The sequence below is a fragment of the Schistocerca americana genome, chromosome 2 (genome assembly GCF_021461395.2).
Source record: "Schistocerca americana isolate TAMUIC-IGC-003095 chromosome 2, iqSchAmer2.1, whole genome shotgun sequence".
NCBI classification, from domain to species: domain Eukaryota; kingdom Metazoa; phylum Arthropoda; class Insecta; order Orthoptera; family Acrididae; genus Schistocerca; species Schistocerca americana.
The window spans coordinates 981,241,995-981,255,030 of NC_060120.1; the positions used below are offsets into that span (position 1 = coordinate 981,241,995).

The 13,036-nt window shown below is 41.9% G+C and overlaps 1 protein-coding gene across 1 annotated transcript in view; it reads right to left on the reverse strand.

Moving 5' to 3' along the window:
- Positions 1-13,036, reverse strand: part of LOC124594924 (carbonic anhydrase 1-like) — a 71,954-nt gene that overhangs the window by 53,783 nt on the left and 5,135 nt on the right. Inside the window, exon 2 of the mRNA XM_047133416.1 lies at positions 5,184-5,210. Within this exon, the coding sequence (XP_046989372.1) occupies positions 5,184-5,210 (27 nt within the window). The remainder of the gene's footprint in view (positions 1-5,183; positions 5,211-13,036) is intronic.

Below are 13,036 nucleotides of genomic sequence, written 5' to 3' on the forward strand. Positions count from 1 at the left end.
TTCCCTTATGTTCTCCCTGAATCTCTGTACAACCTCTGGTTTAGTCAGTTTATCCAGGCCCATATCCTTAAATTGCCACCTTTTTGCGGTTTCTTCAGTTTTAATCTATAGTTCATAACCACTAGATTGTGGTCAGAGTCCACATCTGGCCCTGGAAATGTCTTACAATTTAAAACCTGTTTCCTAAATCTCTGTCTTACCATTATATAATCTATCTGATACCTTCTAGTATCTCCAGGATTCTTCCATGTGTACAACCTTCTTTTATGATTCTTGAACCAAGTGTTAGCTATGATTAAGTTATGCTCTGTGCAAAATTCTACCAGACGGCTTCCTCTTTCATTTCTTACCCCCAATCCATATTCACCCATGATTATTAAATTTCCGTCTCCCTTCACTACCTGAATAATTTCTTTTATCTCATCATACATTTCATCAATTTCTTCATCATCTGCAGAGCTAGTTGGCATATAAACTTGTACTACTGTACTAGGCACGGGCTTCGTTTCTATCTTGGCCACAATAATGTGTTCACTATGCTGTCTGTAGTAGCTTACCCGCACTTCTATTTTTTCATTCTTTATTAAACCTACTCCAGCATTACCCCTATTTGATTTTTTATTTATAACCCTGTATTCACCTGACCAAAAGTCTTGTTCCTCCTGCCACCGAATTTCTCTAATTCCCACTATATCTAACTTTAACCTATCCATTTCCCTTTTTAAATTTTCTAACCTACCTGCCCGATTAAGGGATCTGACATTCCACGCGCCGATCCGTAGAACGCCAGTTTTCTTTCTCCTGATAACGACGTCCTCTTGAGTAGTCCCCGCCCGGAGATCCGTATGGGGGATTATTTCACCTCCGGAATATTTTACCCAAGAGGACGCCATCATCATTTAACCATACAGTAAAGTTGCATGCCCTCGGGAAAAATTATGGATGTAGTTTCATCTTGCTTTCAGCCGTTCGCAGTACCAGCACAGCAAGGCCGTTTTGGTTAGTGTTACAAGGCGAGATCAGTTAATCATCCAGACTGTTGTCCCTGCAACTACTGAAAAGGCTGCTGCCCCTCTTCAGGAACCACACGTTTGTCTGGCCTCTCAACAGATACCCCTCCGTTGTGGTTGCACCTACGGTACGGCCATCTGTATCTCTCAGGCACGCAAGCCTCCCCACCAATGGCAAGGTCCATAGTTCATGTGGGGCAATTTATCATATACACATTGAAATGGACGTCGTGTAGGGTGAGTAGGTTGAGGATATCTTTCAGCGTATAAGTCTCTAGCCCTCAGTGAATTTCGTTGGCATTCTGTTTTACTTTTCACTTTCTCCATTCTGCAGAGCGGGCTGTTTGAGCTAAGAGCCAGCTTAAGAGTCTCGATTCTTATCGTTCAAACACCAGGCGAGCCAGCAGTAGGAAAGAGGGATTTCTAGTTGAGAATAAGTGGGAGTTGTTCAGTTCTTCCGATATTACCTGACAAAGGAAAACCTTGGTCAGAATTGGCGTATTTGGATTATTCTATTTCATTCCTGGGACAACGTCAATCATTGTAGCCAACAAAAATTAAGGTTTCATGAATAAATTTTGTGTATATATCTGTTTATGTGCTTATCTTTTACATTGTATGTGTTTATTTGATCAGATATGTTGGAATTACTGCATTATATTTGCTCATATGAAACTAAATATCTGAGTATCAAAATTGCGGGATGTACCAATACTTCCTTTTTGTAATTTATATTACACCATGAATCAATACTGAGCTAAATGTTGTAAGCGTATTGACGAGTAAGTATCTTAGTGACAATGCATTGCTGGACACAATATGCAGGTGAGACCAAAGGTCTAGGATGAGTAATGGTAGCCCCATCGGTCGACTAAATGTATATTTGTCACTTGTCTGTTAGTGAAAAGATAATGGCGTTGCAGAAAGATTTTGATACAATAAGCGTGGGATTGGGAAACTGATGAATAATATATCGATCGTAAGAAAGGAGAATTTTCCTAGCGTGGCATGTAAAAGTATTGCCTGTGCATTTTAATGAAGAACTTTGCATAAGATCTCTGGATGACAAGGCGTGCACAATAAGACAGTAGGATATCGGTCGAGAACACTAATTTAAGTAGAGGCTTCATTAAAATATTTTGGACCAGGTCCCGTATAAAAAATAATCTGGTGATCCCACTTAATAACTATCCAAAGGAAGTTCACAATAGGCTGAAACTGCCAATCGGCCTCACGTGGGCTTACATCATCCCACCATTCTCCACAGCTATAAAAGTCACAGTAAACTCTTTCCTCTCCTAGATCGATAAATCCTTAGCCCTCCTAATCCTGATTACAAATTCCCTGTTGTCTCTTCAGTGATTTCGAACCCTGGGTCCCTCCCACTCCACTTATTACCCCAATGGACCTCTACCAGGATCTGCCTTTCCTACCCAAAACTACAACTATCCTATTAACAACAGTCTCCTCTCCTTACATCAAGGTCTCATTATCCCACAAATACTATTACCACAGGCCAGAACGTCTCACTTAAAACTTCCACCTACTGCACACTCACTTCCCTCCACACCACTTCAATACGCACGAAGTAGACACTTCGTCTAATCAGTATTGTTACTTATCCCTCCACTCTTTACGTGTACCGAGGTGACGGGCATGCACAAATATCCTTCGCCTGCTCGACAGACGCAACAGCTACACCTCACCAACAGTCGCGACATCGTCATCTGTATTTCTTGTACATTTATCATCAGTACAAATCGGGCCAGCCGAAGTGGCCGTGCGGTCAAAGGCGCTGCAGTCTGGAACCGCAAGACCGCTACGGTCGCAGGTTCGAATCCTGCCTCGGGCATGGATGTTTGTGAAGTCCTTAGGTTAGTTAGGTTTAACTAGTTCTAAGTTCTAGGAGACTAATGACCTCAGCTGTTGAGTCCCATAGTGCTCAGAGCCATTTGAACCATTTGAACCAAGTACAAATCGGCTTTTATTATTTGTAATACTTAAATTGTAGACCAGCAATAATGTTGCTACGAGTCCCCTATCCCGCCCCCCACCCTCCCCCCGGTTAATTTCCGTTCGTTACGTCAAAGGAAACGAAATATGGTAGAAAGGAAAAAAGTTATATCTATTTATATGTCAGCTGGTTCTTAGACAGTTTTAGCAACAATTCGGTGAAAGTATTTAAGTGTACTTTAATCTACAAAGCAAGTACATTGGCACATTTTTAATATAGTCCAATACAGGGTAAATTTGCGTTTATGTGTTGGTGGGAGGGGGGGTGTTACTCTTTCTTTTTACCTGTAGTGGCAGTTTGGAAAATGAGAGTAGGGGTAGGTGGGAAACTGATATGTATTAACTTGTGTGTGTCTTTGTGTTGGAAGATAAGAAAGACAATGCAGATTAGTCAACATACGTAAGCATGTCTTATTTTGTGTAACAGTCCGCAGCTCGTGGTCGTGCGGTAGCGTTCTCGCTTCCCACGCCCGGCTTCCCGGGTTCGATTCCCGGCGGGATCAGGGATTTTCTCTGCCTCGTGATGATTGGGTGTTGTGTGATGTCCTTAGGTTAGTTAGGTTTAAGTAGTTCTAAGTTCTAGGGGGCTGACGACCATAGATGTTAAGTCCCATAGTGCTCAGAGCCATTTGTGTAACAATACAGCGCAATTTTCAGTAGACTTGTCAATTACTCGTGTGAAATAATTCATCCTGATAAATGTGAGTTGTTTTTGGGCCATGGCTTGCTCAATTAGAAAACTCTTGCTAGTTGCCACCTATTCGTTCGTAGCGATCAGCGTCGTCAGTGATCAAAGAACTGGCGACGGCGTGCTGCTCACTGTGACAAACGTCATCGTATGGAATCGACGTGAGCGCCCATTGGAATTTTGCGACGCGTGGCTGATTCACTGATATGTACACACCTCCTGATCTGTGTCCAATGAGTGGACATTAACAAGCGGTGCGCCCACCCTTAGACATAAGGCGGTTAGAGCTCTACTGGAGACCCTATCAATGAGGTGTCTGAATTCCAGTGTATTAGTCCCCAAGAGCCGAAACTAGAGAATGTAGTGATGTTGGACCTGGGGTCTGGAGCGAAGTCGTCGTTCTAACTCATCCTAAGGGTGTTTCTTTGGGTTCAGATCTATACCCTGAGCTGGCCAGTCCCTTTCAGGGCTGTTATTGTCCACAAAACATTGGCTCACAAATGGCGCTTTATGACAGGGTGCATTGTCAATCCGATACAATCAGTCATTGTGTCCCAACTGTTCCTCTACTGTACACACTACATAGTGCTTCCGCATTTGATGTTCCCTTAAGCGTGTTAAGTAAACCACACCGTGACCACGAAAAATACCCCCATATCGTAACACTAACTTCTCCACAATTGACTGCTGAGACTACACATGATGGCAGACAACGTTCTCCAGTATTCCCCAAACCCAAATCTTGCCATCGGATTGTCACAGGGTGTAGCCTCGTTTCCAGTCATTCGCTGTCCACCCCTTAGCTATGACTATGGAAATGTGCAGCTGACGAGGAGCTCTTCGATCATTGTCCACGATTACTTTTAACTCCCTGCACACAGCCATTGTGCAAGCTGGATTGATGGTATCACTGCAGAATTTACGAGTGATTCCATCTGCTGATTTCATGCAACTGTTTACAACCACTCTCCGCAGTGCTCGACGGTCCCTGACCATCAATACATTAGGTACGCCTGGCCTTAACTTAGCAGTGGTCTTACCTTCTCGTTTCCATTTCACAGTCACATCATCAACAGTCGACTTGTGGACCTACGGAAGAGTTGAAATATCCCTGATAGATTTATTTCTCAGGTGACACTGACTGACTAGTTCGCATTCGAGGTCACTGAGCTCTCGTGAACGACCGTGTCTACCGACAAGACAATGGTCCTAAACTCATTTCACACTGGCGAGCCCGTGTCTCGTGGCATCTTGTGGTCGTTGCCGTACTAAATAGGGGCGTTTGCGTATTTTTGGTCAGACTGTGTACGTGCAGCTCCACCACCTACATTGGCTGGTCAGCTGTTAAATTAAGATGCAGTTTCACTTCGTTGGTACTAGTGTCTTACGCTCCCCCCCCCCCCCCCATCCCTCGCCCCCTTAAAGTATTTACCATTGTATTGAAGAATGTAGAAATGTAGAATGATACTCACCATCGTCAGAGTCAGACGCGCTGGTACCTGAAACAGAAACGTCAATGTTAATAGACAGATTTCCAAATGGCTGTTTGCTACAGACATAAACAGCAAGAAAGAGCCAGGAAAAATGAAACTGGATCTTTATAGCTCACTCACCTCTTTGAAAACAAAAGTGTAATCGTACGTCACGGACTGAACCCTTGTGAAAGTAAATTATTATAACTGTATGATTAAGCTGTTTTAATTTACTTAAAACAATCCTGTCACAAATCCACAGTTCTAGTACAAATTATTCCTCTTTCTGAATGTTGTTAGGCATTTAATACGCAAATTATTAGAAATTCAAAAATCCTTTTGACAATACAACAAATCAGGATGATCAAAGTTGTAACTTAGTTCTACTGTTTATGCAACTACAAATATGTGAGTTTTTTCTCATACGGGGAGATTCTCTGATCATATTACAGACTTTCAGGTCATCATCATCATATTGGACAGTTTCCAACCTCTGGCCGGGTCTGTATGGAACATTGGCCTCTCCATCGTCTTGTCTTGCCACCATCTCTCACTCTTCACCTCGGTCCAGTCTTCTCCTTTCTTCTGGACGCATTCCTCTACTCCTTTCAGCCATCTGTCTCTCGGTCTTCCTCTTGTTTCATCTCGTGTACCCTCCTGGGTATATTCTTCTCCTCTATTCTCTTAACGTGTTCATACCATCTCAGCCTTGATTTCTCTATCTGCTCCTCTAATGTTTCCACCTTCATTAACTCTCTGATCCTCTCATTTCTTAACCTGTCTATCTTTGTCACTCCAGTACTGTTTATCAAGAATTTTATCTCACTAGCTTGTACTTTGCTTTTCTCTGTTCCTTTCATAAACCAGGTTTCTGATGAATATGTGAGAATCGGGACATAGTATGACCGGTATATAACCTTTTTACTGATTTAGGGTACATCCTTACTCCATCTCAGGCTTCTGACACTCTTCCGAAATGCGTCTGCTTTTCTACCCCGCTCGTTTATTTCTCTGTCGTTTTCTGCTTTAAGGCTTTCAGGTACTATGGAAATATTAAGGGACTCAGTTCCAAAAACGACCAAGTCGAAAGTTGTAAGTGAAAGTCATTCTGATTCCTACAACAGTGGCTTACATGTAACGGCACTATTTTAAGATTGTAGGGTACGCAGCTCTCAGAACTGGTAGTGTGGATCTAAACAAGAAAAAGAAGTCCAGTAAATAAGTGCTCTAAAATGGGTGCCTCAAGAGCTGTGGGCACTTGTTCAGTACGAGAGGTGTGTTTCACAGTAGCGGAGATGATCAAATGGTCGTAGCTCTTAACGTATACATTTTAGAGCCCATGTCTAGACACTTTTTTCTTGTTTCGTCCATCGTGATGGATAAGATAAGACTAAACTCCTAAGGACTGATGTGATACCAGAAAAAGGGTACCATGTAAAACACTACTTTCGAATGTTTGGAGTAGTTTAAACCAAATGTGGTTGACATGAGAGCGTACTGTCTAAAAAAATACTTTAGGCTTAACACACCCCTAACAGCCTTATTTGCAGTGGTGCGGGAAGGAAGAGCTGACAGCTCGCAGCGTAATTTCAACCAAACTTTCTACGTCGGCCATGGAACAAAGTAATAGTGAATCCTTAAAACAGCAGATTGTCGTTTTGGAACGCTTTAGCTGGAGTAGAATAGCTACGTGGAGATCAGTTCACCCTTCATCACTGATGTAATAAAATGGAACAACTGCAGCCGTCCTTTGGATGTTATTTGATTAAGATGATGTATTTGTTAGTGAATGCTGGTCCATTTCGACTAGTATCCTAGCGGACTTTGCAAAGTGTACAGCTTGCAATGAGCACCTGGAGTCAGGTACCTCCCACAAGACGACTGCTGACAGCGACACATAAAGACTCTGCAGTTCTTCAGTGGGTCAGACATCTCAGAAACTAGGCAGCAGTTGACGAAGGGGGTAGTGTCAACCGATGAGTGAAGCTTCCGCCGCTTTCCGAGTTAGCCATAGCGTCCAGTGCATCTACGAGCTAACGAGGCTTTTAACCAGCAATGCTTGGAGGGAATAATCCAGGCCACAGTTGACTCTTTGACGTTTTGTGGTGTCTTTCGTGCCGTGAATTGTGCACCACTCGTTCAGATTACGAGGGAGCGCCCTAAAGAAACCAAACAAATTTTTTGGTGGGTAGGGCTTTTTAAATACTGCGTTCTGTCGCTAGTAGCACATAGAGGGAACATTCCAAAGTGAGTAAGCCGAATGCCGTCGCTGTAGAAGCTCAGGTCTAGTTTCGACATAGTGACAACTCTTTTGTGTCATTGTCGGGTTTGCAATGGCTAATTTTCGTGAACACAGTGCTGTGGTGAAATTCTGATGCTTGCTCGCAAACCGTGGAATAGAAACTCTTCAAATGTTAAAAACGGTATGCAAGGACGATGATATGGGAAAAACTCAAGTGTTTGAGTGGTTTTCCGTTTTCAATAATGGTGAAATGTTAGTTGATAAGAAACATCATTCTCGTCGTTTTCCACTGCCCAATCACATGAAAATGTTGAAAACATTTGGGCAGTTATCAACAAAGATCGAAGACGAACCACTGAAGAAATTGTGGAGCTGTCTGGAGTGGCTTCACTGCAGTGAATTGTGAAAGATTTGGGAATGAAAAGGATGGGTTCCCATGGAAGCTTGCTGTGCCTTGAAAGAAGAGTCCAGAAATAACCCAAATTCAAAAATAAACAAAGCAACAATCAAGCCAGTGAAAAACTTCGCCTCGCCTCAAGAAAGCCCTGTCTGTACGACGATTCTTGACCAAAAATTGTACGGCTCCTGTTGCTCATTGCCCCTCCCCCTCCACCCAACCCCCCAACCACAGCCTCACGCACACGGCCTTGCCCAGTACGACTCTTTTTTGTTTCCTAGAGTGAAAACGGACACAAAAGGAAAGCGTTTTGATGTCGTTGCTGAGGTGAAGATAAAAACTATGGGGGTACTGTCAAGCATCACAAAAGATGAATGTAAACAATGTTTTGAAAAATGAAATAAAAGATTAGACAAAGGTATTAATTAACTAGAGAATACTTTGAAGGGGACTGAAGGTTTGTGCTTAAAATGTGAATAAATAAGTTCAAAACAATGAGTTCGGTTTCTTTTGGGTAACCCTCGTACTTCACCATGAACCACGATGTTTATTTCAGCATTCCAGGTGACGACTTGCTGTCCATTCTTCTACATCTAAATGATGTGTATTCTGTGGACATTCTCATCTTCCAAGATAACAGCAGGCCTGTTCAGAGGGCTGCACGCATTCACCCTGGTTTGAAGTTCCCCATTGCACGGCAATTGGCCCGTTGGATTGCTAGATCTAGATGTCTAGAACTATTTGGAGCAGTCGGTGAAAAGCAGCAACCAGCATTGCTGCATTTGGTAGCTCTACTTGGTCTAACCATAAATGAGTGGTTTCTGCTGCAATTGGAATACCTGAGGAAACTTGTGGACTATCTTTCTCGCCGAATTCAGGTCCTTATCAAGTCTAGAGGTGGTTTCCTGCGACAGTAGCGTGATATCTACAGAGACAACAAAGATGTTTTTTGGTGTGATGGCATGACTTACTGTATGGAAAAAAAGTACCGTTTTTTGGGTGAAACCCCATCACCCTTAGGGATGGACTGTGGGTATGAAGCGTAAAAATAATCGAAACGAAGGGTATTAGGGTTGAATACTTCATATTTTTGGTCGCCAATCCAATTGCTGACAGTTCTGATATTTAAGCTATGGTGTGGGAATTGAGTTAGGGTGTGCTGACTTATTACATGCGAAAAAATTACTGTCGATTTAGGACAATCACAGCACTCGTAGGGATGGGGGCGTAGGCAGGAGAAAGGAGTGAGAGACATGTAAGAGAGAGATGGGATATATCTGAAGAGTGGAGGTGGAAAACTTTCGGGATATATCTGAAGAGTGGAGGTGGAAAACTTTCTAGGTGCCAAATTTCGCCTTCGTCAGGAGAATAAAAAAAAGGGTTGTAGCCTATCCCCGATGTTATTCAATCTGTATATTGAGCAAGCAGTGAAGGAAACAAAAGAAAAATTCGGAGTAGGTATTGAAATCCATGGAGAAGAAATAAAAACTTTGAGGTTCGCCGATGACCTTGTAATTTTGTCAGAGACAGCAAAGAACTTGGAAGAGCAGTTGAACGGAATGGATAGTGTCTTGAAGGGAGGATATAAGATGAACATCAACAAAATCAAAACGAGGATAATGGAATGTAGCCGAATTAAGTCGGGTGATGTTGAGGGAATTAGATTAGGAAATGACACACTTAAAGTAGTAAAGGAGTTTTGCTATTTGGGGAGCTAAATAACTGATGATGGTCGAAGTAGAGAAGATATAAAACGTAGATTGGCAATGGCAAGGAAAGCGTTTCTGAAGAAGAGAAATTTGTTAACATCGAGTATAGATTTAAGTGTCAGGAAGTCTTTTCTGAAAGTATTTGTATGGAGTGTAGCCATGTATGGAAGTGAAACATGGACGATAAATAGTTTAGACAAGAAGAGAATAGAAGCTTTCGAAATGTGGTGCCACAGAAAAATGCTGAAGATTAGATGGGTAGATCATATAACTAATGGGGAGGTATTGAATAGGATTGGGGAGAAGAGGAGTTTGTGGCACAACTTGACTAGGAGAAGGGATCGGTTGGTAGGACATGTTCTGAGGCATCAAGGGATCACCAATTTAGTATTGGAGGGCAACGTGGAGGATAAAAATCGTAGAGGGAGACCAAGAGATGAATACACTAAGCAGATTCAGAAGGATGTAGGTTGCAGTAGGTACTGGGAGATGAAGAAGCTTGCACAGGATAGAGTAGCATTGAGAGCTGCATCAAACCAGTCTCAGGACTGAAGACCACAACAACAACAACTTCTTCTTGTGCACAATTTATTCGTCTCGAAATACTTCGGATAAGTACCAGTAGAACACGTCCACCGAGGGTTCCGTACAAATTTCACTATGTGTATTGACAGTTCATCCATCCTGGGAATCAAGAATTTCTATGATTATTGCCTGTTATTGTTACTGGTATCACATCGATCCCGGGAATTCCATGACTTTAAGGAATAGCATAAAATATCTGCTTTCGTGTAATATAATTACAAATTAACAGTTTTCGGATTTTTTGCTTTATCTGTAGAGAGACGCTTGATTCTCGCCAAATTTCATGTTTCTGACTCAACAGGAATTGCCCTATACCTTTCGGTAAGTGAACTTGAGAGTATCAAAATGTGTGCCACACGTGGTCGTATATTTGACATAAATGGCCGTATTGTATGACTGCGTTGACGTAGAAGCTTCAATTTTTTAACAGCTGAAGGAGCGCAGACCTTTGTATGCGACTTACGTTTCAATTTGATACGTTTACCCCTTCCTAAGGAAAAGTGTTTTGAATAGTTGGACAGGCAGGTAGACAGACAGAGAGGGACAAAAAAGTGATGCTGCAAGGGTTCCTTTTTCGCCGAATGATGTACAAAATCCTAAAAATTGAGAAAGTATTCTAATTCCACAGAATTATGGTGAACATCTCATGGCTGCAACAGGTAATGATACGAATTAGAAAATAAATAATGTATCACTAGCGTTCTACGTGCAGTACCAGGAAACTGACAGGTTCTAAGTGTTGGTAAGGGAATTTTTGTTCTTCGCGACATTGATACGGAGACGTCACTTTTATTTGTGATAATACAAATACAGCTATAAGGCAGAGGTATTTTAAGTAGAAGAACAGTAACCTACAGAAACCGTTTCTCCAATCTGTCACTTTTTTTATACAACAGGATAATAAAATTACTCCATGACAAAGTACATCAGTATTGACTGCTGCATCTAAGATAGTTTCATTCTTGGTGTCAGATGTCGAGAAGTTTCTCGTGAAACCGCCCAGTGCAGGTGAGGCAGAATTGGCAGCATCGTGTACAGGTCTTTCTATTTTACAACTGGTAAAAATGTCTGGTTCTCGTCCGAAGTATGGCTTAGCATAGATCCGCTACGATTTTTCCTCTTTTGAACGCGTTATAATTTATCGATTATTGTGTTTCAGAGTAAGGACTTTTAATAGCTGTTTGGGATGCTTGATTGTGAGAGACTTTGATCATACTGCATTTTCAGATCTTACACGGCTACAATTAAGTCAGTTGTATGGATTGGAAAAGCATTTGGAACTCGTGAGGGAAGCACTGCTTAGCACAAAGACCACACACCTTCTAATAATGAATGTTTCAAATATTTTCGTCATTTTCTGACACTTGGAACAAGTGAAGGGAGATGCAACAGAGTTGCGAAAACAAAATAACACTGGAGGCGCGTTTTTGAAAGAAAATAGCACTTGGAACGATTTCCAGTTTCACTCTTGATATGAAACACAGCAATACTAGCCGATTAGATGTTGATTTATAGTAAAAAATATTCCAACTACTGATGAAATCACGGGTGCATCCATAGCAATGCAGTGTATTCATAATTCTCATCTGGTATTTATTACGGATAACATTTGACTAAGACATTAATTGCTCTCCTATAATCTACGTCGTTTCCAGGATGTGATACTCATTTAGAGAGTGGCCTGTAGCTCAAGAAGAGCCACCTGGAGACGAAACCAGCAGCGCCTTCGAAACATTGAAGTGCAAGAATTTTCAAGAACGGAATTGCCGAACAGTTTAGACAGTTTCATACTCTAAGATGACACCATGCTGAGTTATGTCCTTCATTTATGGTACTACACACGTCGACCGTCAAACTGAGAAGCACGTGTCACTAAATGTGGCTTCGTTCCTTGAACGTGCCCGTGTATATCTAACTTCCTCGTCGTTTTAACAAGGGCATAATACTACGTTTTCGGCAGATAAACAGCACGTAGTGCACCGTTTCTGACACACTCAACTGTTAAGTGGAGGCTAACTTTCAGCTAACTAACTAACGTAAAAAATGTCCCCGAGGAGTCTTATCGCATTGTGGGCTGCGTATCCCCAGGAGTTGTCAGCATTTTGTACTCGTACCTTAGCGCATAGAAGTTCCTTTCCATGCCGTGTGAGAGCTATGTTTTAAATATATTTGTTGTGTGTAGATGGCTATAATAGATCTATGAATAGTGTGTTAGCTGGCAAACCTGACATTGCTCCGTTATTCATTTTTCCATCTTTCTATTAGAAACGAAAACAAAAATGAGCTCTGTTATAGTGTAAAATAGGAAAAAAATTCATATTTATGTATTCGTGGAAACCCTTTCCAAATAATGAAACAATCGTACCGAGAAATATGAATAATGTACGAATATATAAGTACTGTATTCCAGGCCGGGTGCAGATGCTTCTCGTGCCTACAATGCGATTTTGTAAACGTCTCTAAGGCCTATTCATAGCTCTGTAGATGGCTATTGTTTTCGCCTACGCCCTTCTCCGCTTCGCAGTACAAAGCTGTCAAAAGTGCTGAAGGGAGTCAGAGATTTCCTCTAGTTGATTCGATTTAGGAGTGTCTTAGCACTAAACAATATTTAATTCACAAAATTTAATTCACATAACGCGACATTTTTTCGCACATTTCGTTGTTTGTGATGTAATACACTATGCGCTCAAAAGTATCCGGACAACCCCAAAAAAATACATTTTGCACATTAGGTGCATTTTGCTGCCACCTATTGCCAGGTACTCCATATCAGCGACCTCAGTAGTCATTAGACATCGTGAGAGAGCAGAATGGGGCTCTCCGCGGAACTCATGTGTTCAAGTGGCTGAGTGTCACTTCTGTCATACGAGATTTCCACACTCCTAAATATTCCGAGATCCACTGTTTCCGATGTCATAGT